This window comes from Euwallacea fornicatus, chromosome 4 (assembly GCF_040115645.1).
Source record: "Euwallacea fornicatus isolate EFF26 chromosome 4, ASM4011564v1, whole genome shotgun sequence".
In the NCBI taxonomy this organism is placed as follows: domain Eukaryota; kingdom Metazoa; phylum Arthropoda; class Insecta; order Coleoptera; family Curculionidae; genus Euwallacea; species Euwallacea fornicatus.
Window position 1 is genome coordinate 6176135 of NC_089544.1, and position 24320 is coordinate 6200454.

General features: G+C 31.7%; 5 protein-coding genes across 5 annotated transcripts; 2 read left to right on the top strand and 3 right to left on the bottom strand.

Annotated features, from left to right (window-relative positions):
• Positions 1-98: 98 nt before the first annotated feature.
• Positions 99-8361, bottom strand: LOC136350896 (uncharacterized). Its single transcript, XM_066303047.1, has 3 exons — positions 8205-8361; positions 1904-2083; positions 99-1713 (listed from the first exon to the last, which is right to left on the bottom strand). The coding sequence occupies exons 1-3, from the start codon at positions 8263-8265 to the stop codon at positions 1451-1453; spliced, it is 504 nt and encodes a 167-aa protein (XP_066159144.1). The 5' UTR covers positions 8266-8361; the 3' UTR covers positions 99-1450.
• A 3528-nt stretch (positions 8362-11889) lies between these two features.
• Positions 11890-15723, bottom strand: LOC136338877 (uncharacterized). Its single transcript, XM_066281654.1, has 3 exons — positions 15570-15723; positions 15352-15480; positions 11890-12416 (listed from the first exon to the last, which is right to left on the bottom strand). Exons 1-3 carry the CDS (start codon positions 15631-15633, stop codon positions 12172-12174), a joined length of 438 nt encoding a protein of 145 aa, XP_066137751.1. The 5' UTR covers positions 15634-15723; the 3' UTR covers positions 11890-12171.
• On the top strand, positions 13106-13763 carry LOC136338673 (histone-lysine N-methyltransferase SETMAR-like). The gene is made up of 2 exons (XM_066281283.1): positions 13106-13364; positions 13420-13763. Exons 1-2 carry the CDS (start codon positions 13262-13264, stop codon positions 13761-13763), a joined length of 447 nt encoding a protein of 148 aa, XP_066137380.1. The 5' UTR covers positions 13106-13261.
• A 1200-nt stretch (positions 15724-16923) lies between the features above and the next one.
• On the top strand, positions 16924-22925 carry LOC136338880 (uncharacterized). Its single transcript, XM_066281660.1, has 4 exons — positions 16924-17688; positions 17725-19190; positions 19254-19397; positions 20544-22925. Exons 2-4 carry the CDS (start codon positions 19142-19144, stop codon positions 20744-20746), a joined length of 396 nt encoding a protein of 131 aa, XP_066137757.1. The 5' UTR covers positions 16924-17688; positions 17725-19141; the 3' UTR covers positions 20747-22925.
• Positions 22913-24314, bottom strand: LOC136338865 (uncharacterized). Its single transcript, XM_066281641.1, has 4 exons — positions 24164-24314; positions 23933-24115; positions 23652-23813; positions 22913-23180 (listed from the first exon to the last, which is right to left on the bottom strand). Exons 1-4 carry the CDS (start codon positions 24210-24212, stop codon positions 22981-22983), a joined length of 594 nt encoding a protein of 197 aa, XP_066137738.1. The 5' UTR covers positions 24213-24314; the 3' UTR covers positions 22913-22980.
• Positions 24315-24320: the final 6 nt, after the last annotated feature.

Below are 24320 nucleotides of genomic sequence, written 5' to 3' on the forward strand. Positions count from 1 at the left end.
TTTTTACATTCCTGATTTGTTTGTTTCTCGCTGCTTTGTTAATTGAATTTTATTTATATGGGGAAAAATTTGAGTAGAAAGATCGAATATTGTAAAAAAATTAGTACAAAATTTTTAATTTTTTGTATACGGGTGTCCGAGTTTCTTATAACAGGATTTTAACCACGCATTTCACATATAAAAATAATATCAATTTGCTCTATAAACCATATTCGAGAAATACTTAGTTAAGGATATGCAAGGAAACGAAGTTTCATATTTTTTTCAATTTCTATTCTATAGCGCCCAAAGTTTTATCATAAATTATTCTTTAGAGTTTACACGATTAGATAATGCTAGATGATTGTGGAAATCTACAATTATTTTTTTTGGAGGTTTGATCCATTTCATCGCCCAAAACATTTTGTGGTGCACCACATAGAATCTAATTTTAGAAGATTAAGTTTTCTGTTCAATTTAAAAATTTTTATGTGTTCGGACCATTTTAGTACCTGTTACGGTTTTTCAGTTATTTGCAAATTGGTGAAATAATGCACGCTACTTTTTGCATCGAGTAGATTTGATTGGTTTCTGACATTTCTAACATTCTATTGACGTTACATTTTCTGGCACATTAATACGATGTAAACTGGAGTAAGAAGTAATTTATTGACGATCTAAAAGTAAAGCGGATTTTTAACAGAAAAGAAATAACAAATAATAGTAGACAAAAGGACAACATTAACTTCAAAGAGAAAATAAGCTAAATAAAGATAATTTATTAGATAACAAAATAATTAAAATCAATATTAAATAATGATTATTACATAAATTGTTTGAAATGATTGCAATTAGGTTCTACACATAAATTAGACCGTCACTGTAAAGACCGCCAAAGATTTCTCAAATTCTCAGCAGTTATTCTCAGACTAGAATTTCTTATTCACCCTATAAGTTCTTCTTAAGAATTTATGGGAATAAAGTACACACTTTTCCTTATCAACTCTCATACATAAAAATCTAGAAGCGTTAGAGCGGGCGATTGAGGAGGCCAAGCAATTGGTCCTTCACGACCTACCCATCTCTGTAGATGGTCTCCGTTTCGCCAGTTTCTCATCATCAGAGAATAATTTGAAGTATATCCGTCTAATTATGCTATTAAAATACTGAAAATTTAAGGTAAATATCACAAAAACTTTGGAACCTATAAAAGATAAATTAAAAAAATATATATAATTTCAACACCATATTAACACTTAACAAAGCATTTTTCGCATATAGTTTATATAGCAAACTAATATTTTTATTCGTAGAATACTTGGGCAAAATCTTGCTACAAAACACCCGGACACTATGTATATTTTTAACCTTATATGACATTCAAACAACCAAACAATCATTTACAAAATATTTAACATTGGAAAAAAAAATTTCAAAGTTAATTATCAAGAACTGTGAATGTAGCATTATACTAAAATATGTTACTAAGTAAGGAACTTAAGGATATAAAGATAATGGTCAGTTTAGTCCAGTGCGAACTGCTAATTTGATCACTGGCGTTGGGTATTTCATCATATATTAAATTATTACAACGAGTGGTGTTGCAAAAATCACAAGATATTAGAGCACCATTCTTGTCATTTATTTCCTCTTTGAACCAATCGCAGTAATCAATTATTGATTCGTTTTGAACTTCACATCCTCTGTATATGCCAGTCTTATTAGCCTCGTTGCCTAAAAGCAATGGAGTTTTGTTTAAAAATATATAGAATATTCTTGATATTATAATCTCAACAGCTATTTGCTTCTTATTTTAATAATAATTGAATACCTGAAACATTTGAAATATTGATTAAAACAAAAGATCATATGAAATGGAATTCGTGTCATATGTGCTCATCATTCCTATGAATTTTTAACTTACCGTAAAACGTAATGTTAGTAGAAACACAAATTAATGAGGTGTTTGGTGGTCTTTCTGGAAATTGTGCTTCACAATTGACGTACTGCACTGCGTTCTTTATTGGATTGGCACACTCATTATTAGGATGGCGTTTTGGATTACAATCAAAACACGAAAGACTTGAAGTTTCTTGGCCAAATCCTGAGAATGAAAATGAACTATAGAACTTTGCAGGGCGTTTCCCAAACATACGACACTTACTAGGACGTTAAATCAAAGACAAAAAGTTGCTATGCTGAATGTTGGGCAAAAAATTTTTTTTCTATTACTATATCTCGAATTTTTCATTCATTTTCACATTTATGGGACGTCGTGTGATATCTCCAGAAGTAATCCTACTTTTTCTTAAATTCCTTTTTACAAATTATTTAGTATAAAAATGCGTACTTGCGCTTCAGATTCCGCATATCGTATAATTAGAAAAATAGCAGTGCTAATGCACTATAGATACGCCTTAGTGATTTTCAATTTTCAATAACTAATCACAATATTTGAATTTGAATTTTGTGTTATCTCAACTAATAAAAATGTCAGTTACTTCAATGTTGAAACCTGTAAATTTGATATTTAAAGCAATAAATATGTACCACAGATATTTATTGATGTTTATATTTTTAACGTTTCTGCTTATACAAAATCATCCACTTTTTGCACATATTTTAGCTTACATTTTTTACATTACTGTCTATATTTCCAAAAAGTTTTTGCTGAATTTATTATTTTTGGATCATCCTGAAATAGTGAAATATGCAATGCTTATAATCAATGCAATATAACAAGTGCATTGAAAATTATTGAGTTATAGTATATATACAGGGTGGAGCACCAAGAGCGCCTCGGGGTATTACGCCCTTATTAATAATTTGATCGAAAATTGTTTTTAGAGGTGTATGTAGGACTTTGCAAGGTACGTTTAAAATTTGTTTTCATTTATACAGGGTGTATTTAAAAAAGATACATCTCGAACAAATTTTTTTTTAATGGAACACCCTATATTTTATTACATATTTGGAATTATAAAAAGAAAATAGTATAAGTTTGTATAACACATTGGATCTAAAACAATCGCTTCTCGAGAAATTTTAGAAAATATAAGAATGCAAGAGTTAAGAAAAATAGTTTTTGCTAGGTAAAATGAGTTACTTGGCTATTATTTTTTTACTATTACTTCTTAAGTACAAACTAATCTCCAAACTAGAATGAATTATTTACTAAACTGATATACAGGGTAGATAAAAAGAGTGGTTAAATTTTACTTCCTTATAATTTAGCATAACATTCTTATTTTAAATGGAATATATACATTTTTATGTATTACTTAGAATTACTAATTAATTCCCTTTCAATCGATACTATAGTGTTCTATACCTATCTTTTACCGTTTTCCCATAATATGAAATTTTATTTAATTTTCAATAATAAATTAAATATATTTATATGTAAGTTTCGCGGTTCAAGGGCGGAGAGAAAAAACACAATTCTAAGAGCACTTCTTTATTCTCCGTGAACCAAAAATGGAATCCCGATGCAACCCGGTATCCATACACAGAACACATCCCCTCTTCGTGAGAGAACCGATAAGATGGAAGGGCTGTCCACCCTTTTTCCCACGGGTTCCAAATCCCTAAACGTCATTCTCACCTACGCTAATGGAATTTATAAACAACCCTCTCTTCCCACGCTAATCTGGAGAAGATTTTGGTACCAAAAGCCTGTACTACTTTCAGATAATGCCAATTAATGGCCTTAACAGAAACAAGAAATGCGAAGAGATTCATGACAGCCCTTTTACCATTTTCTCGCACTTCTCTTGGGAGGAATCTAGAGCCAGAACCCCATGATGTTTTCAGGTAATTGATTAATTGTTTCAACATGGACAAAGAATGCTCACATATATATTATATGTATTTCTTCCAATAGTTCTACAAGTATATTTTCAATAAAGTCTTTGAACACTTGTCTAGTTAAATTGTCTTCAAAAAAGTAAGGTCCTATAACGGAAGTATTTAAAATTCCACCCCAAACATTAAGGGACCATTTATACTATATAATCGACTGTGCGGAAAACGAATGGCTTTTCATCAGCATAATAATGGAAATTATGCCTATTTACTAAGTAATTGTTATGAAAAGTCGACTCATCCTAAAATAGAAGGCAATCCAAAAAACTGTCATTTTGTGCACACTTTTCCAAAACAAAATGAAAAAAGTCAATCGTGCTTGATAATCAGTTTCATATAATTCTTGATGTAACTGTATATTATAAGGATGAAATTTGAAACTTTTTGCAATTCTTCCGACTGTCCTTCTACTTAAACCCAGCTGTATTATTTAATGTTATTATTGAAAATTAAGTAAAATTTCATATTAAGGGAAAACGGTAAAAGATAGGTATAGAACACTATAGTATCGATTGAAAAGGGAATTAATTAGTGATTCTAAGTAATACATAAAAATGTATATATTCCATTTAAAATAAGGAAGTTATGCTAAATTATAAGGGAGTAAAATTTGACCACTCTTTTTATCTACCCTGTATATCAGTTTAGTAAATAATTCATTCTAGTTTGGAGATTAGTTTGTACTTAAGAAGTAATAGTAAAAAAATAATAGCCAAGTAACTCATTTCACCTAGCAAAAACAATTTTTCTTAACTCTTGTATTTTTATATTTTCTAAAATTTCTCGAGAAGCGATTGTTTTAGATCCAATGTGTGTTATACAAACTTATACTATTTTCTTCTTATAATTCCAAATATGTAATAAAATATAGGGTGTTCCATAAAAAAAACATATGTTCGAGATGTATCTTTTTTTATATACACCCTGTATAACTGAAAATATTTTTAAAATGCACCTTGTAAGGTCCTACATACACCTCTAAAAACAATTTTCGATCAAATTATTAATAAGGACGTAATACCCCGAGACGCTCTTGGTGCTCCACTCTGTATAGTGTATATAATAATATACAGGGTGTTTCTAAATTATGGTGCCAAATTGATATAGAAGGTAGATTACATCATTTTATGCCAGAAATTCTATATAAATGTGTGTCCAAAAATGCTTAATAAAAAAGATACAGGGCGTTTTATGATAGTTTGGAAAAACATATTTTTATTATTTTTTTCCAAAGGGCTTTTGTGATTTTATTGAAAGTTGGTACACAAGATGTGGCCGACGGGTGCAACAACTATTGATGAGTACATTATTTTTAGTTGCTATGGTAACCAAATAACATTAGTGGCCTAGAAATTTTTTCCATAAATTTTTTTTGTGTGTGGACAAAATGCATATTTGATCAGATTTTCTTAGAATTTGTTTAAAAATACACAAAAAAGGTACTCTGGTTTAAAACCGATAACGTACTCAGTTTTCGAGAAAAATGATTAAGTATGAGACACTGCAAACTGCTCATTTTATTTATTATTTTCTGTTGGCAAAGGCAGTGGTTTAAATTTAAAAAATTATTAATAAAGAAACTAATAACAACAAAACATACTTAACAAGTATCAATTTACAAATTGTTCGAAATGTTTTCCACCACTACGAATACAAGCTCTGACTCTTTTGAGGAAGTTAAATTGTACTTTCTCTATACTTCTCTCGTTTTGTTTTATATCCGCAAATACATCCTCAATTCTTTGCCTTAAAAAGTTTTCATTCGGGATTGGCCTACTATACACTTTCTCCTTTACATTACCCCATAGAAAAAAATCTAAAGGATTTAGATCGGGGCTTCTTGGTGGCCATTTTTGCGGAGCATCATATCCACGACCAATCCACTTAGTAGGAAAAGTATTATTTAAATGTGTCCTGACATTTCTGGAGTAGTGGGCAGGAGCACCATCATGCATAAGCCACATTTTTCGTCGTGTTTGCAAATCGATATGTTCCAATACTTCTGGAAGTTGGTGTGTCAAGAAGTTTAAATAATGACCACCATTTAAATTTTGAGGTAATTCAACAGGGCCCAAAATTTTAGTTCCCAAAATGCCCACCCAGAAATTTATTTTAAATTTATTTTGGGATTGAGTAACTACTGTTTCTCTGGGATTTTCTTCACTCCACTTATGGTTATTTCTTGAATTGAAAACTCCATCTTTTGTAAATGAAGCCTCATCTGTAAATAGTATATTTTTCGCAAAATCTGATTCACGTTCTATTTTATGGAGAACCCAATTGCAGAACGTTGTCCTTTTTTCAAAATCCGTTGGCAGCAGTTCTTGTACTTGTAATAGGTGATACGGATATAAGGCTTGCTCTTTAGCTACTCTCCACACTACGGAATGCGGTATATTTTGCATAGCACCTATTCTTCTAGTACTTAACGTATTATCTTGTTCAAAATGCCTTAATATCTGCTCTTCATTTTCAACAGTTCTTGTTGTACGCGGTCTACCAGCATTTTTGTTAATGTTTCTCAAACTTCCTGTCTCTCTAAGGCGAAGGTCAATTGAAACAAACAGTTTTCTTGAAGGAATTCTCCTATTAGGATATATCTCTTGATAACATCTTCTTGCTGCCCTTGAATTACTATCACATTTACCAAAAATTAAATGCATGTCGGTAAGTTCTTGGAAAGTGTATCTTTCAGCCATTGTTATTAAAAAAAATTATAAAATTTTTAGAAACGAACAACATGACATGGATCTAAAAGACTGACTTTGACAACAGAAAATAATAAAAAAGCATGGCCAGCTAAATATCCGAAACCTAAACGCAATGGTAGATGAGCAGTTTGCAGTGTCTCATACTTAATCATTTTTCTCGAAAACTGAGTACGTTATCGGTTTTAAACCAGAGTACCTTTTTTGTGTATTTTTAAACAAACTCTAAGAAAATCTGATCAAATATGCATTTTGTCCACACACAAAAAAAATTTATGGAAAAAATTTCTAGGCCACTAATGTTATTTGGTTACCATAGCAACTAAAAATAATGTACTCATCAATAGTTGTTGCACCCGTCGGCCACATCTTGTGTACCAACTTTCAATAAAATCACAAAAGCCCTTTGGAAAAAAATAATAAAAATATGTTTTTCCAAACTATCATAAAACGCCCTGTATCTTTTTTATTAAGCATTTTTGGACACACATTTATATAGAATTTCTGGCATAAAATGATGTAATCTACCTTCTATATCAATTTGGCACCATAATTTAGAAACACCCTGTATATTAAAGTTTTTATGCATGAATGCTCAGCATGGACATGAGTATGATTGTTGACGGTCTGCATCAAAGATTATGTACAGAAATCAAAGGAAAGCTTACATGCAGGGCGAATCATGACGGAACAGACACAGAGCAGGTGCACGTAGGGGTCCTCAAAATATAACAATCTGTTGAATATTTTTAGTTTCTATGGTTGATAATTGAGGATATATTGACGTTCCAAGTTGGCTTCAATATTTAGAAAAAATGCCGTATTACAATTGAGTAATGCGTCGTCATAATGCAACCAAACTTGGAACATATTTTATTCTTTTCAATTTCTTTAATTGGTAAAAATGTAAAATCGAGAAATGTTCAATAAAGGTTGGATTAGGGGTAAAGTAATGTCTAAAAGAGTAGGGATTTTTTTAAATCTGTAAAGTAAGTAACAAACGAACAATATCATTTAATAGCAACTTTAATTGTAAAGTTTTTATCTCCTTAAAAATTTGTCTCAAACCTTATCATCTTTGACAAAATTGCAATTTTGTGGAATGGAACTAAATCAAATTTAAAGCGATTTGAAGGCATTACCAGTCAAAAACGGTTTTTGACTGGTAGGCTTTTTTTAAATTGCCAAAATCATGTAACTAACACATATTCTAAATGTGGCATTACATTAGCGCGATTTTAAAATTTCTATTTACCTTTATTTATAAGTCAACTTCGGAGGTCAATATCTCTTCACCTATTAACCGGAGAAAAAAATATATTCACCAAATCGTCATATATTGCGGTTCCCTGCACACATCTGCTCAGTTTCGGTTCCGTTACGACTCACCCTGTATATGTAGATAATTATTACCACACAAAGTACACTATAAATTTCATTGTAATAATAATCCTTTTTTTATAAGAACCACGGCATTCTAAATATATTTATCTAGAAATATTTAAAATCATTCATATAATTTTATTTATATCCTTTTTCGATATTCTAAAAGAGTAAAGTAAAATAGAAATATTGCAATTGATTAGATTCTCGGTTTTTGTGGAAATTATCTTGCTGTTAAAACTAGTATTACATTAGTAAATATAATCTTACCTCCGCCAATGAGGAGAGAAGTATATAGAATTCCTGTCATAACAATGATCTGTAGGCACATTTTAAATTTTGATTTAGGTTTTTAGCAACATACTATTAAACAACTAATAATGCTTTAACAATATATAATATATATTTTAATGTTTTAATCTAATCAGTCAATACAATAAAGTATTAAGATATTATTGTGAGATAGTAACATATTTTTAAAATAAATTCATCTGTAAAGTGCACACAAATTTAGATATTTTTTTAATGTTTCCCTCCTGTAGTACTCGCCCTTGGAAAAATGTAGCAATTTCGTTTTAGAGAGCACAAAAAGTTGTAATAAACTACACAATTTCATGAATTTAACTGGAAACGTTTCTAAAATCAAATTTTCTCACCTCGTATATCGAAAAGGATGTGCCTTTTGATATTTGTTTATAGGAAATTTTTGTGACATTTTAGGACTAATAGAATGTGTGGTTGGATTTATGGCGCAGTTAAGATTATTTAAATATATTGAAACCAAATTGGTCTTTCAAATTGAATTTTTGTTCCCGTGTACTTTGAACAGTTAATCCAATTTTATATTTTATCTTTGGTGATAAAACTTTCTCAGAAAATTAGAGAGATAATGATTATCCTGTATAAGCATTTATTATTTTGTCATAGCTAGGTACAGGCCTCTGCACAGTTTAATTAATTTAAACTATACAGAGATAAATCATCATCAAACCTTTAGTTATGACCTTCCGTTATGGGATTAAAAGCCGGTAGGTTTGTATCGTTAACGAATAAAACAAATGAAATTTAATGTGAAAACTTAAATTATTAGGTGTATATCTATGACTCCGCGTTTTTATTTCTAGTTTTATTTTCTTTGAAAAAATATTTTTTTATTTAAGGAATTTTATTTCATTTTTTGCTCCGTATTACCAGCTTTCTATTTATATATGATAATTGCTATATGACCTTTTAAAACTTTTCAATTAAGGTTTAAATATGTCCAATTTTGTGCCGAATAAACATCATTTGCGGGAAGCTTTGCTCTTCCTTTTCCATCTTAAGAAAAACGCCACTGCCGCTCACCAAATGCTCGTTGAGGCTTATGGCAATGATGCTGCATCTATAAGAACTTACCAACAATGGTTTCTGCGCTTCAAATCAGGTGATTTCGACCTCAACGACAAGGAGCATGGTAAGCCATCGAAAAAATTTGAAGACGTAGAACTGCAGGCTTTGTTGGACGAAGACGCCGCACAAACGCAAGAACAGCTCGCATCTTTCCTTAACGTCACGCAGAAAACGCTTTCGGTTCGTCTTCACGCTATGGGAAAAATTCAAAAGGAAGGAAAATGGATGCCTTATGAATTGATGGAAAGGAACAAAGAGCAACGAAAAACGACGTGTGAGATCTTGCTTGAACGTTTTTAAAGAAAGTCTTTTCTACATCGTATCGTGACCGGAGATGAAAAATTGCTTTACTTCGACTATCCAAAGAGGAAAAAATCATGGGTGAGCCCGGGTGAGCCAACAACTTCGACCGCAAAGCCAAATATCCACGGGAAGAAGGTATTGCTCTGCATTTGGTGGGACCAGCGCAGCATACTGTATTATGAGCTTCTCCAACCTGGCGAAACAGTCACTGCCAATCGTTACGTCCAACGACTAGTGCAGTTGTGTAATCAACTCGCAGTAAAGAGGCCAGAATGGGCGGATCGACACGACAAAGTCATACTGCTTCACGACAACGCAAGGCCTCATGTCGCTCAACCAGTCAAGAACACCTTGGAGGATTTCAAATGGGAAGTCTCACCGTACCCGCCATACTCGCCAGATATCGCCCCGTCGGATTATCATCCTTTCCGTTCAATGGTTCACGGTTTGGCAGAGCAGCGCTTCCAGAATCGCCAAGAAGTCCAAGACTGGCTTGATGAATGGATCGCTTCAAAACCGACGATTTTTTTTTACGATGGAATCCATAAGCTGCCTAATCTCTGGGAAAATGTTGTCATTAACGGTGGAAATTATTTTTAATAAACATTGTTAATAAATTTATACAGTTTGAAACAGTTGAAAATGTGTAAAAAAACGCGGAGTCATAGGTATACACCTAATATTTGGATGAATTTCTTAACGATACTAATACTCTGCGGCTCTAAATAAATCCTCCCCCCATCTCATTCTGTCATGTGACGGGGTGGAAACTAAACGTGAGTTCAGTAAAACACCTTTATTTAACAAACTCGAAGGTACAAGATTACGAACACAGGTTGTAGATTTCTGTTAGGCACGAACAAAGTTGATTTTCGTTTCTTAGTTGCTTCTTTCTTCTTAACTGCCTTTCGAACTCTTCGTTTGTGTCTTATATACTACTTTGTATCTCTAGATATCGTTAAGGGTGGATTTAGATCTTTAACCTAGTTAATTACAGTGAAATGGATTTAGACTTTTGACCCAGTTAATAATGAATTTGTTGTGCTAACATAGTGACGTCCTAACTAATTGTTCTGTAATTATGTCTGATTGTTTTTAATGGATATGAGTGGGTACATTACAATTCCCACATTTAACTTTTTAACAAATTTTTATCAAAAAAAAATTCAAAAGCGGCATTAAATAAGACAAAAAACACTATCTTTTCACATTTGTTATTTATTGAAATGTTGCCTCTTTACCAGCAGCACAAAATGGCCGATTTTTCAGAATTGAAACAAGGGCAAAGTCGCTCCACAAATTAAAGGTATTTCAAAATTACATTCAGTGGTATATTGCGAATCACAATTTATTGATTAGTTTTTGAGAAAAACATTTATAAATTTGATAAAAAATGCAATACAAACATTCTTAAGTAGTATGCAAACAATAAAAAAAACTAGTTGGTTAATAGGAAATTGGTTTCTTTTCAATTTGATTCTCAGAAGTAGTATTTATTTATTTATTTATTTATCAAACGTTGCTTGTGAGCAGAAAATCGAAAACAAACCAATTTTCTACCAAAAAACAATTTTTTTCATTATTTACGTACTATTTACCTGAAGTTGTATTCAATTTTTACTAAATTTATTCCAGTGATATAAGTAACATTTAAAAATATAGAAAAACGTCAAAAGATAGTATTTTTTGTCCTATTTAATGCAGCTTTTGCATAAAAAAATGATTTGTCAAATAGTGAACACAGGGGCGATAATTTAGAGTCGCATCGTATATGAAACTCAGGGAATAAACCAACTGACAGGGTTTAATGAGGAAAGAAATTATAAAAAGGAAATAAAAAAAATACAAAAAACATACAAATGCTACTATAATTGATTTGCTATTGAGTGCTGCCTAAAGGGCGAGGCAAGACAGCAAAATGAGCAGTCGTAGGTTTCTTTTAAGGCCATACGAAATTAATATTCGCACTCAAAGTACTCTTAGAATGTTTTCTGTGACAATTTATATGCCAAAAAATTACGCTTATTTTTGCTTTTTAAGGGGAAGTTGATGTGTTAAATTTTTATTCGAAACAAGCAAAATGTGCGAAATATGATAAATTTTCTCTAATATTAGAATCAGAAATTTGGAATATTTTATATGGCAACGATAACTGGCACAAAAATCTCGGATAAAGGAGACAAGCTTAACAATAAATAACGCCAAGATTGTGAAATAATTTCCAGTATTTTACGTTGGGCCTCAATAGACAGAACACAATTAGTACTATAAAAACGTTTATTTATTCTTAATTTTAGCAAGATAATTGTAAAATTAGAAACTCAATATATAGGGGATTTGAGTAACACTGGCACAAAAATGACTAAACTTTCGCAACTCTGAGATATTAAAGTCTAAAATCAAGAGCAGAGTTTCCATAGAAACTGTAAAATACTAACCCATTTCTGGGTAATTTTTTTGCTTTCTATGGAATTTACCTTCAAACTATCAGCATTTAATCCTACTAACCCATGAAAAATAATAACTTTATAACATATCACTAAACTTAATACAGAAAAGACAACTTATTGTTAAGAACATTGAGAGCAATAACTAGAATTGACATTACAGAAAATTGAGTGAAGTTAAGTACAAATGTATTAGCCGTATTGCATCCGTCTGAGTTTGAGCAACTAGCACAGTGTATAACACCTTTCTCTTCAGGATTTAGTATATGAGAATTGACAGCAGACACAATTTCACATTCATTACTGGGACTGCACAATCTACGAATATTGGTCTCGTTTTCAACTAAAAAAAAAAAAAGTTTAAAATATCAAAAGGAAAGAGGATTGATGGCTGTGTGCAACTGTTTGAAATTTGCAACAAAATTGATGTCTGCTCCCATTTAACAATACATTAAAGTTCAAGTTTCATACGACAGCTCTTTATCGTACCGCTCCATGTTTGCGAAATGAAGAGCAAAGTGTTGAGTTTTGCAGACTTGGGGTCTAGTATTAGGTTGGTAGAAAAATAATTTCGTTTTTGTACTTTCGATTTTTACAGCACGATAGTGGAATAAATTTCTTGATAAATACGGCCGTGCTATATGTCATTTAAAAACGTTGACTTTTTTCTATATTTTAATAATAAATAGTGTGTATGTGGTGTTCCTTTGCAGTTTTAGTCAGAGAGCTTTAGTAAAGATGGAAAAGAAGCAAATTCGGACGATTTTCTTATACGAATTTAAACTGGGTACTAAAGCAACGGAAACGGCTCGAAAAATTAATAATGATTTTGGTCTTGATCTGTTCATGAACGAGTGGTACAATTTTGGTTTAAGAAGTTTCGTAGTGGAAACGAAAACCTCGAAGATTGAAAAAGTCGTGGATGTCCATCGATAATTGACAACGACCAGTTGAAGGCCCTAGTCGAAACAAACCGCCGTAGAACTATTAGAGAGCTTGCGGAAAAATTAGGCATAACTCATCCAACAGTTTTAGACCATCTACAATAGCTTGGAAAAACAAAAAAGCTCGACAAATGGGTCTGGCACGAACTGAAGGAAAAGCAAAGAAATAGTCGTTTTGAAGTATCGTCAGCACTCATTTTTCGCAACAAAAATAACCCGATTCTTGATCGTATTGTGACGAAAAATGGATCCTCTACGACAACCGTCGTCGTTCAGCTCAATGGTTGGACCACGATCAAGTTCCACAGCACTTCCCAAGACCACATTGGCCCCAAAGGAAGGTCATGGTAAGTGTGTGGTGGTTAGCTGCCGGTCTGATCCATCACAGCTTCCTAAATCCAGGCGAAACCATCACAGCAGAGAGATATTCTCAGCAAATTGATGAAATTCATCAAAAACTTCACCGTATCTCCCTGGCATTGGTCAACAGAACAGGCCCAATCCCTCTTCAATGCAACGCTCGGCCACATGTCGGGCAATTGATAATACAGAAATTGAATGATCTTAGCTATGAGACTTTGCCTCATCCGTCATACTCTCCAGACCTCTCACCTACAGATTACCATTTTTTCAAGCACCTCGACCAATTCCTACGGGACAAATGCTTTAAAAACCAAAAGGATGCCAAAAACGTCTTCAACGACTTCATCGTCTCTCGGACTTCGGAATTCTATGATTCGGTATAAATAAATTTGTTTCACGTTGACAAAAGTGTATTGATTCGAATGATTTTTATTTTGATTAATAAATCGTATTATAAGTTGAGTGGCATTTGTTTAAAGTTAACGATTCAAAAACGAAATTATTTTTCTACTAACCTAACAATTGGACCCAGGTGCTATATAGGGTGATTTAAAGTATGTTTTTCTACTTCAGTGGCGTTTTTACACATTAATATAAAATAATTTTTTTTTCAAAATTGTTTCTTAAGGAAATTATGAAGATTTAAAAATAGGGGCGGTAAAGTGGTTTTCTGAGCTTGATTGGTGAGCGAGAACACATTAAGTGTTAAAATTCGGTGAATAACTACAAAATTGGATCTGAAACATTTCTACAAAAAGAACATTTTTAAATAATCCCGTTGTGAACAATTTTAATAAACCTGAAGTAAGTGCCCATGCTTTTAAATCATCCTGTACAGGACAAATCTCAAACGCGAAAAATGTCCCGATTTTTAGTTTTACGGTAATGTTATAATGTTGTAAAATTTCTACAGCAAAACATTTTACATTGTACGTTTTTATCCTTATTGAGGTAGAACAATATAACGTTTTTACCGGCAGTATACGGGGTGTTCTAAATAAAGTGAGTTCCTTGGGGATTACGGGAACTACCGCAAAGTGACTCACATAAGAAAAACTCTACGCATTTGTGCACCCATTTCGAAAATCGTTTTAAAATTTAAAATATGTACAAGGGTTGCCAAAATATGAGCAAAAAACTGAAAACCGTGATTTTTAAAGAACATAAATTATGAGTAAGTCGTTTGAGTGAACTCTACGAAGTTTGGCAGTTCTCTATTATGGACAACTGCTAATCGCATGGCAGTGCCAGAATTTTTTCAAACCATGTAGATTTCGAGAAATTATATCTAACTTTGTTATTTATTATTACCGCCATATTGGATTTTGGAGGCGGCGAATAGGCAATAAAGAAAGCTACTAAGGTGAAATGATGCTTTTGTTTATTTTTCTACTTTAATAGGTTGAAGGGTACCTTTATCATACCTGGTTAAAAAGCTTTTTTTATTGCTCATTTGACGCTACCAAAATCCAATATGATACTCATAAAAAATAATAATGCTCGAAACTTAGAAAGTCTGGAACAATTCCAGAAAATTGATTCGATTAGCAGTTGTTGAATATAGAGAACTACCAAATTTGGTAGAATTGACTCAAACGGTTTACTCATAATTTATGATTTTCGAAAATCACAGTTTTCAGTCTTGAACTCATATTTTGACACCCCATGTAAATATTTTTGATTTCAGAACATTTTCTGAACGGGCACAAGGATTTTTTTCTAATTTGTGTCACTTTGTACCTCTTACTATTTCCGTAATATTGATGAGACACACTTTATTTCGACACCCCGTATATTTGCAAGAAATTTTATTTTTATACGGTTTTGACGCTAAAAGATGATGGTAAAACGGTCATTATGACTGCGAAATAGGAATACGTATTTGAATGGTGTATGTAGAAATCGGGACGGTTGTACAGCAGTTGACTTTGCTGAGTGTCGTCAATACGAAGAATCTGTATTTTTACTTACATGATCTTGTATAGAAAGTGCAAACAAATCCCTTTGGGCAGTATGTTAAGATGACATTTTGCACATTAATTTCGCAGTCATTATTTACGCCCTTCTTCGCTTCACAGTCGTAACATTGTAGTCCGGAAACTAAAAATGTATAAGTTCAACCTATTTTACTCAATATTATAAAATTAGACAATCAGTACATTAAATTAATATGAATCGATGCATCTAACCTGTGCTCAGAAGTTGAGTTGCCAAAACTAACCCCAGGAAATTTATTATCAAAATCTTAGCCATTTTAATGACACGAATGGAAGATTGTTGGTTAACGTAGAATAATTAAATGTGCTATCTTTCCCACATATAATGATAGCAATAGCATTTATCTTAAACAAATATGAGTCTATGTGCGCCGAAAACCATTTTGGGGAGCATTTGCCATTATTTTGTTGGTGGGAAAATCAAACAAAATAACCATGAGGCATCGACCAACGTGTAACGTAAATTTTATGGAAATACATGAACTATAGTTGACTTATTTGAATCATCAATAAGTACATATGTATGTGAAACAATTTCAAAACTACGTTACTGATATTGAAGGATTGGAACATAAAATTTCAATGTGATCCATTTAGTCATACTGAAAATATGGGAGTGTAAAGTCTACAATATCGATTCATATCTAATCACAGCAAGTAAAACATGTTTCCTAATTATCGGTTTTAGTCTGGCTATTTAGTTGAACAATAATTTCTATTTTATTTATATTTGTTTCTCTTCCTCTTCTATGCTTTTTTCCTACAACTTCTACAGGTATTTATGAAATCTACGACAAATGACAAAACTAAAAAATAAATCAAAATTAAACATTATTTAAAATTATATTATTCAAATTAATTTAGACGAAAACCACTGATGCAGTAAGCGCTATTTCGCAATCTATAGAAAGTGACTTCAGAGAAATTCTGCCTAAAAGCGGATAAACCTTTACTTACATATATAGGATCTGTTATGAACTCATTACTATTTTAGTAACAACATACTTCACTTTTTCCAACACATACGAAAAATGACACTTTACAGCACGCTGGAGACACTTAACAAATGAGTAAGGTAAGAAAATTTTATCACCCGTTAGTTGCAATAATTGTCCCGCGAGCGCATGTGTGTTCGTTTTTTGTCTTTTCTAAGTTTAAATAAATATTAATGCGTGGTGATATACCGGGTCTAACATATACATATATGGAATTATGGCAATAACTTTTAAAATAATTGTTCTATCACAAAATGTTTCATGTAGAAGTTATAAGACTAATTTGTTTCCATTTTGAATCACCTTGTTTTTTTTCGTTGCCCCACCACAGTCCAATGAAGTTCAACATTTGTTTTTCAAATATGACCCAATATTTTTTATTTGTTTTATGGAATTCACACTTATTTACGCATACAAATTTATCAAATTTTATTGAGATTGGATAATAAAAAGTTTAAGAAAAAAATTATTTTTTTATTTTATTAAGAAAAGTAAATTCAAGCAGAAAACTGAAATAACAAATTACTGCTAAAACGAATAAATTGTTATTTAGTGTTCAAAGCATTTATTCAAAATATCTTCCGTTGTTACTCGAATACAATGCTATTTTAAGCCTGAATGATTTTCTTGCTAAAATATAGGTGTGTTGCCTGATCGATTGCATTACACCGACGACATGAGACTTCAAATTTTCCAAGTTATTTGGTCTATCCTTGTATACTTGATCTTTTAAATGGGCGCAAAGAAAAAAGTCGCTAAGGTTTAAATCACGTGGTTGGGCTGGCCACTCTATTTCACCCACCAGTAAATGGGTACTGCTTTTGATTAAATTAAAAACTGAAATATCCGGAATGCTATTTATTTGATGTTTAAAACATACACAGGGTATTTTTGTTATTTTCCTGTTTTCATTGAATTAATTTTTTTTAATGAAATAAAGAAAATAATTTTCTTCTCGAAAATTTTCCTATCTAACTCTAATTAAATTTGATATGACTTTATGCGCAAATAAGTATAGATTTTATGAAACAACTCAGAAGTAAAAAGTTACATTTGACAAACAAAAGTAGGACTTCGTTGGACTAATACAGGGCAAGAAAAAAGTTCAACGTCACGGAAAGAGACAACAAATTAACCTTGTAAGTTTTACCTGAAACATTTTTTTTTCTAGAAAAATGATTTAAAAGTCATCGTGGTTATTCCATATATATGACAAACCTTCAATACATATCAGAACACAATAAAAAAAAAGAATACTATACAGGGTGTTTGGTTTACCGATACACATCCGAAAGAGGGTGGTAGGTAAGATGATTGTAAACATATTTGACCATATATACTATTATACAAAGTGTCACGCATTTCCAGATATCGCCATTTTTCCGAATTTTACCAAATTCGTTGTGTACTTCCGTGTAAGTTGCAATAAAAATTTAATAGAACATTTGTTGTGACTCAATCGGTTTTTACATAAACTTGAATATGTATTTTATCGATATCAAACATGTAATAGTATTTGCATATGAAAAAAAAATGTGATGCTTTAAAATTCCAAAAATGAATTTCTTTAATATCAAACCTTGACTTTGTAAGTAAATAAAGAGAAAGATGCAAATGGAAGAGTCATTCAAATATCTTTAAAAACTTCTTTGACCATTGCTCTTTCGAATGATGTATTGAAAGACGCAGACTTAATGCTCCGTAAGGTATTTAATTAAAAAAGAAAAAAAATGGAGAAAAAATGCGTAGGGCAATTTAACAAATTGAATAAAAACTTAATAAGTAATTATTATTTATGTAAATTATACTATTTACTTATAACTAATTATTATTCTCAAAATGGAAACCACTGTTTCTGATAAAACATTGACATCTTCGTCTCATCTCTGTAGTAGTTACTCCTAGCCTCATTTCAGCCTTCATTAATTTTGCTGCCCTATTAATTCTTTGAATGAGATGGTCTTGATCATGAATTTCCTCATTGTATACCAATTCTTTCATTCGTCCCAAGATATGATAGTCAACTGGGGTGAGATCTGGAGATCTGGCAGGACATAACATCGGTCCATTTCGTCCTATTCATCTTTCAGAAAATTGACTATTTAAAAACTCTTTTATTGTTCTCTGATAATGAGCCGGACATCCATCGTTTTGAAATATTATTTTCGCTCTTACATCTAAAGGTACTTCGTCCAAAACATCTGGTAGATTATTTTTCAAAAATTCTAAATAATTTGATATCGATAAAATACACATTCAAGTTTATGCGAAAACCGATAGAGTCACAACAAATGTTCTACTAAATTTTTATTGTAACTTACATGGAAGTACACAACGAATTTGGCAAAATTCGGAAAAATGGCGATATCTGGAAATGCGTGACACATCGTATAATAGTATGTATGGTCAAATACGTTCACAATCATCTTACTTACCACTCTCTTTCGGATGTGTATTAGTAAACCAAACACCCTGTATGAAATAGATTTTTGAATCGATTTTTTTGACTAACTAAATATGTAACTTTTTGCAAAGTTTTTAAGGAAATGACGCATCTAATCTCTATATAACGAAGTGAGAATCTCTACCTTGTCCCAATACCCCAGTTTGTGTGCTTTATGAGTCTATAAATTAATTATTAATCTAGCTTTTGTCAACGTACCAAATTATTTCGCCAACAAGTTTTGTCATTTGAATAAAAATTAGAAATTTAATACTCGCTTAAATATTAACGAGGAAAACTTAATCAAAGCTCGAACGATTTTTAGCATGGCGTGTTTCTCTAAAATTATTTTCTTGATATTAATATTTAGAGCAGGTAAGTAATTTTATAGCATTTTCCAGAAATTCTCTAACTGATTTGCAATGGCTAAATTTGCAGGGCACGCCCTAGAATGTTATACATGTAGCAGCCATAATGGTTTGGTAAATGCACCCAATGCGTGCGAACAATTCAATTTTTATGAAAATCACAAGAAGTCTTTATGTATTCCTGGAGAAGTATGTACCAAAACTGTGGTTAATCGTAAGTAAACATTTTAATCTAATTAATGTATTACAAAACACGAAACGCATTAACAAAAAAATCTCAAAACTCAACTATTTATATTTTATGACTTTCTAGATCACTCAAGTGGTTACAGCCTTTCAAATTCTTTGAATTTGATTATTTATAAGTTATTGGTTTTGATTTTATTGTGTGATTTAGACTTCAAGATAGGTGCTTTAAATTCAAGGTTTACAAAAATTGGTGCAATTAAATAATTGGTACATGATGATTTTTTCAAAATTTTCGAGAGTAAATATTCTGAATTAGTTAAACACGGGTTGATTTTGATATTTTTTAAAATACTGCATGGTAAAATTTCTCAAATGGGAACTTCTGAGATTTGTTTTCTTTTAACGTTGTTAAACATTTCAAGCATTTGTTAGGAAGTTATTTTGACATTTTTGCAAACTATAAAAGATAAGAGAAAAGTTAAGACCGGACTGTAAAATGTTTAAAATAGCAGCCCCTTATTTTCGTATTAATTTTAAATACTGTTCAATATTTCAAGCAGTTCTTATGTAGCAAACCCTATACTTATCTCCAATTATTTTCGAGAAAATGGCCTAAACGTTTACTTTATTTACGTTTGAGCGATCTGTAGTTTCTCTACTGTTTGAAATAGAGTCAACCGTTTTGTCCTATTCTTAGTTTTGACGAATCAATCTAATAACGCTAATTTTAAAATTTTCTAAAACTATGAAAATTTCAGGTATTTTGAAAATTATATCAGAACTACATAGTTGTTTTAGACAAAAAAACGTGTTAACGTGTGTTCAAAACACCTTATTGTGGCGTCTTTTAAAACTAGTAGTGGAAAAATAAAACTATAGTATATTCGTTGCAACTCTTTCTGCAGCAAGAAATACTGGTTTGGATGGATTTTGGGAAATGAATTATTCAATTAAAAAGAATAAACCGAACCAGTAGTAGATGCTCCGATACGAAATACTACAGTAAGGAATGGGTGACATAGTATTACAGTCCAGAAAATTACTATAAAAAAATAAAAATCATTGAGTATAGGTTGCAATAAATTTTTGTAATATCAAATCCTCATTCGAATATTTGAAACTAAATTCTTGTGAAAATAAAATGATATGATTGATTATGTTTAATATGTAGATGATGGTATGATTTGGGTACACAGATCCTGCAGGCCGTATGACATCTGTGGCTACCTGAGTGGAATTTATCGGACTGGAAAAGACCAACTATTGGAATGTGCCACATGTGCTGACAGGAACTTATGCAATTCTGGATCATTAAATCAGCAATTCCTGTTCTTGATCATTTTAGTGTTATTCATTGCAATGAATATATACTGAGCATAAATACAGCGTTTGGAGGAAGTATTGCAATACGTCTATAATTTTCATAAAACCCATAAAAAAAAAATAAAAACGTATATTTTTTTAAAAGACATTTAATGTATTATTTTCGATGTCCAAATCTTTCAATGCTATCTAGTTACCTCTACTACCTTTTTATTTTCAAATTTAAAAGTACCCATTAATGTATATCAAATGAAAGGTAATTCAATAAGAGGTCCAATGGTATAGTCAAAACTAAAATTGGAGCTACAGTTTCCTTAAAAAAAGTAAAACAAAATCGATATCTTAAAAATATGAAAAGTTTTAATCTTTGCTTCCTAGATAGACAATCCATTTTTATTTCACTTTTAATGAGGGTGAAAAAATAACAATAAAACGTAGAAATTCCTAATCGTCTTGAATGTAAACAATTTCTATATACAAAATATTTTGGTTCTCTTAGAATTCATTAGTAATTGAATTCAGTTGTTAGGTAGCTACCGCAGTTAGAATATAAGAAAAAATTAATCGTTTATTTCAGAAGCAAAAAATTGAACATTTAAATTTTTTAGGGTATGGAGATCACAAAAGAACTTACAAAAGAATATCCTGACCGATCTATTGATAAAAGTGTAGTTTGTTGAATCAATAAGTTTTACTAAATTGGAAGTATGAAAGCTGCTCTAAAATTTGGAACATCTTGAAAAGCAACTGGTGGCGGTAACGCACTAGAAACTCTTTTACCTATGGATGAGGACCCAATACGGTCTATCAGCAAACTTGAAGATGAATTTCGAGTATCTGTAACATCAGTAAGCAATCTTTGAAAGCCAGAAAAAAATTAATCCATATAAAATTTCCCTTACCCAAGAGTTAACAAGTGAAAATTTTGATCGCAAGATGAAATTTTGTGAATTTATTCCAAAAAAGCATTCAGGATAAGAGGTTCTTTTTAAAATGTTATTTTTGGTTTAAACATTGTTTTACTTAAATAGTTCCATTCATCAATATAATTCCCGTTGCGGGTCTACAGACAATCCTCATTGGATGCAGACTCTGCAAACTCAACATCCACAAAAACTCAATGTATGGATGAGTATAATCGCCCACCAGTTCATCGATCCATTTTTCATAGAGAAGAACTTAAACAACGCACCATGCTTGCACTTATTACAAAACGAAATAGTTTCATGAATCGCCACCATTTTTCCTGGAGAAAATGGAGAACAAGTGCCAATAATATATCCAACAATATGGTGCAGCACTACATTATGCTATGGCTGTGAGAGAGTATCTTGATCAGATTTTCTCTAGGAGATAGATCGGTAGAAAAGGCGTAATAGAATGGCCACCATAGTCTTCAGATCTTACGTCCTTCGATTTTTTTTGTGGGGCTCTTAAAAGGTTCCGTTTATAAAAATAGTCCACAAAACTCATATGATTGACGTCTTAGATTTCTAATAGAATTAGAATTAATAATAGAAATAATACTGGATAATTGCATAACAGAGTTCGATGAACGACTGAGTGATTGCAATGTTGTTACTGAATCCTGATTTGAGCACCTATTTTAGGAATTTCAATTTTGTTTGATGTAAGAATGGGTTACTTTATTTCGTATCTAATAATTTTATTTTTTAGAGAAAGTGTAAATCCAATTTTAGTTCTGAGTATACCGTTGCAATCCTTATTGAATTACCTTTCCTCCAATATGCTACGAGGAATACCTTTCCATTTGAAAATAAAAAGTTAGTAGAGATAGGAGTGAAAATTTTGAATATCGAAAATAATGCGTTAAATATCCGTTTTAAAATAAAATTATACGTATTTAAGCATTTTTAAAAAATATCAGGCTGATAAAAGTTATAAACGTGTTACAATAATTTTTGCATGCGCTGTATATTTTAATGAAAGTTGAGCTTAAAAGTCAAGATAGTGATGATGTTTTATTAAAGTTACTTTTGTGAAAAATAGACAGATCTCTAGCTTTTAGAGAGCAGAATATTCTGGACCTGAATGTCTACTTTCTCCTTTAGCCCCTTCGTTGTCATACCTTGTACCTAATTGAAACTAATTGCTTATAAATTAATGGCTATAAACTAATTTTAACACTAGACTGTATATGACCAAAGTTGATTGGTTTAATAGGGTCACGGTTCATGTACAAATAAAAGGAAAATATTTGAGAACATAATCAGTTTTTATTTTTACAAATAGAATGCAGTATTAATAATAGCAGCTCCACATCTTTAATTTATTACCAATTTGTGGCCGAAAAGTGGCATGAAAAATGTAAACACTGAAATGATAGCCGAAGGAAGAATTTTATTGCCATCTCCTCCTGTATTCCCGCCGCCTCCACTTCCTCCTCCTCCACCACCACCTCCCCCGTTAGATCCTCCCCCACCACCACCTCCCCCGTTAGATCCTCCCTCAATTATCTCACCCACTACAATTCAATATTCAATATTCAATATTTAATATTTAATATACAGGGTGCCCCACAGAAAGAAGTGTAAAGCATTTCATAAATCGACTCTTAGATTTCTTGATCGTGTTCAAGACAAACTTCTTAGAAACTTTTATCATGGTTTGGAATCATTTGTTTCTTTAATAACAGGCACGGTCACAAGCAATGCAAAACATCATCATTTTATTCACCTTTACTGTTATTAGAGAATTTTTTTTATCTTAACCAACCCTGCAGTTCTTCCAAAAAGAGGTGGATGTCCTCTATAAATTTTGAACATCTTGTATTTTTTCCAGAATTTCTGGAATTACTGGAAATTGTTATAATCTCAATAGTGAAGACCTTTTTTGGGATCTTAATGGTTGTGTTCGAATTCGGGACGTCTTGTATAGTCAATTATGAAGACACTTTACCTTCATAAGGGGGTTATTTGACTATTTCCGAACTTACCAGCATTAAAGGTGTGATTATTACATGAGGAAGTTGAACAGGTGGTGCAAGACATTTGAGTTGCGTTAACTTCATTTCGAGAACACACGTTATTGATGGTTCCTACCTGAAACACGCCACATCCTCTGTATATGCCCGTTAAATTGTTTGCTGCAGTATTATCTGAAATCGATTTTAAAAAATTACCAAAAATAAATATTAATACATTGAGGTTATCAGTGCGATGCTTGGAGAGCATGGATGGGTAAATTCGAATTTTATAAAATCTAAGTAGCACCTACTGCTATAATTAAGGTATCTGGAATAACAGTTAAAGTTCCAATTAGATATGTTTCCATTTGCACGCGTAGTACAATTCACTAAGTTAACGTTTCCTACGGGATTAACACAAGCTGAATATAAAGGTGTTCCTGGACGGCATTCGTAGCAGAATATTGTATTATTATTTGCATTTTGGGCTGATGCTGGAAAGGATCTATTAATTTTGTTTCCTAAAATTCATACCTACTAACCATAGACAATAGAAGCCAACAAAGTCAAAAACACTGAAAAAATATCCATATTTTCTTAATTAATTTTATCAGTACTCGTTAACACATCTTTTCAAACTGAGGAGAGCTTGATCTTTTATAGATGTCTGCTTGATGCAGCGTTATCAGATGTTGATCT

Bases quoted from the DNA above. Each gene is read 5' to 3' on its own strand.
- LOC136350896 (XM_066303047.1), bottom strand. From the start codon at position 8,265: ATGTGCCTACAGATCATTGTTATGACAGGAATTCTATATACTTCTCTC. The intron at 2,084-8,204 runs GTAAGATTATAT...TTTCATTCTCAG, and splicing joins TTCTCTCCTCATTGGCGGAG to GATTTGGCCAAGAAACTTCA. The intron at 1,714-1,903 runs GTAAGTTAAAAA...CATTGCTTTTAG, and splicing joins TACTAACATTACGTTTTACG to GCAACGAGGCTAATAAGACT.
- LOC136338673 (XM_066281283.1), top strand. From the start codon at position 13,262: ATGGATCCTCTACGACAACCGTCGTCGTTCAGCTCAATGGTTGGACCA. The intron at 13,365-13,419 runs GTAAGTGTGTGG...TCCTAAATCCAG, and splicing joins GGCCCCAAAGGAAGGTCATG to GCGAAACCATCACAGCAGAG.
- LOC136338877 (XM_066281654.1), bottom strand. From the start codon at position 15,633: ATGGCTAAGATTTTGATAATAAATTTCCTGGGGTTAGTTTTGGCAACT. The intron at 15,481-15,569 runs GTTAGATGCATC...ATACATTTTTAG, and splicing joins AACTCAACTTCTGAGCACAG to TTTCCGGACTACAATGTTAC. The intron at 12,417-15,351 runs GTAAGTAAAAAT...TTTTTTTTTTAG, and splicing joins CACTTTCTATACAAGATCAT to TTGAAAACGAGACCAATATT.
- LOC136338880 (XM_066281660.1), top strand. From the start codon at position 19,142: ATGGCGTGTTTCTCTAAAATTATTTTCTTGATATTAATATTTAGAGCA. The intron at 19,191-19,253 runs GTAAGTAATTTT...CTAAATTTGCAG, and splicing joins GATATTAATATTTAGAGCAG to GGCACGCCCTAGAATGTTAT. The intron at 19,398-20,543 runs GTAAGTAAACAT...TTTAATATGTAG, and splicing joins TACCAAAACTGTGGTTAATC to ATGATGGTATGATTTGGGTA.
- LOC136338865 (XM_066281641.1), bottom strand. From the start codon at position 24,212: ATGGATATTTTTTCAGTGTTTTTGACTTTGTTGGCTTCTATTGTCTAT. The intron at 24,116-24,163 runs GTTAGTAGGTAT...GATCCTTTCCAG, and splicing joins GTTGGCTTCTATTGTCTATG to CATCAGCCCAAAATGCAAAT. The intron at 23,181-23,651 runs GTAAGTTCGGAA...ATTGAATTGTAG, and splicing joins TAATCACACCTTTAATGCTG to TGGGTGAGATAATTGAGGGA.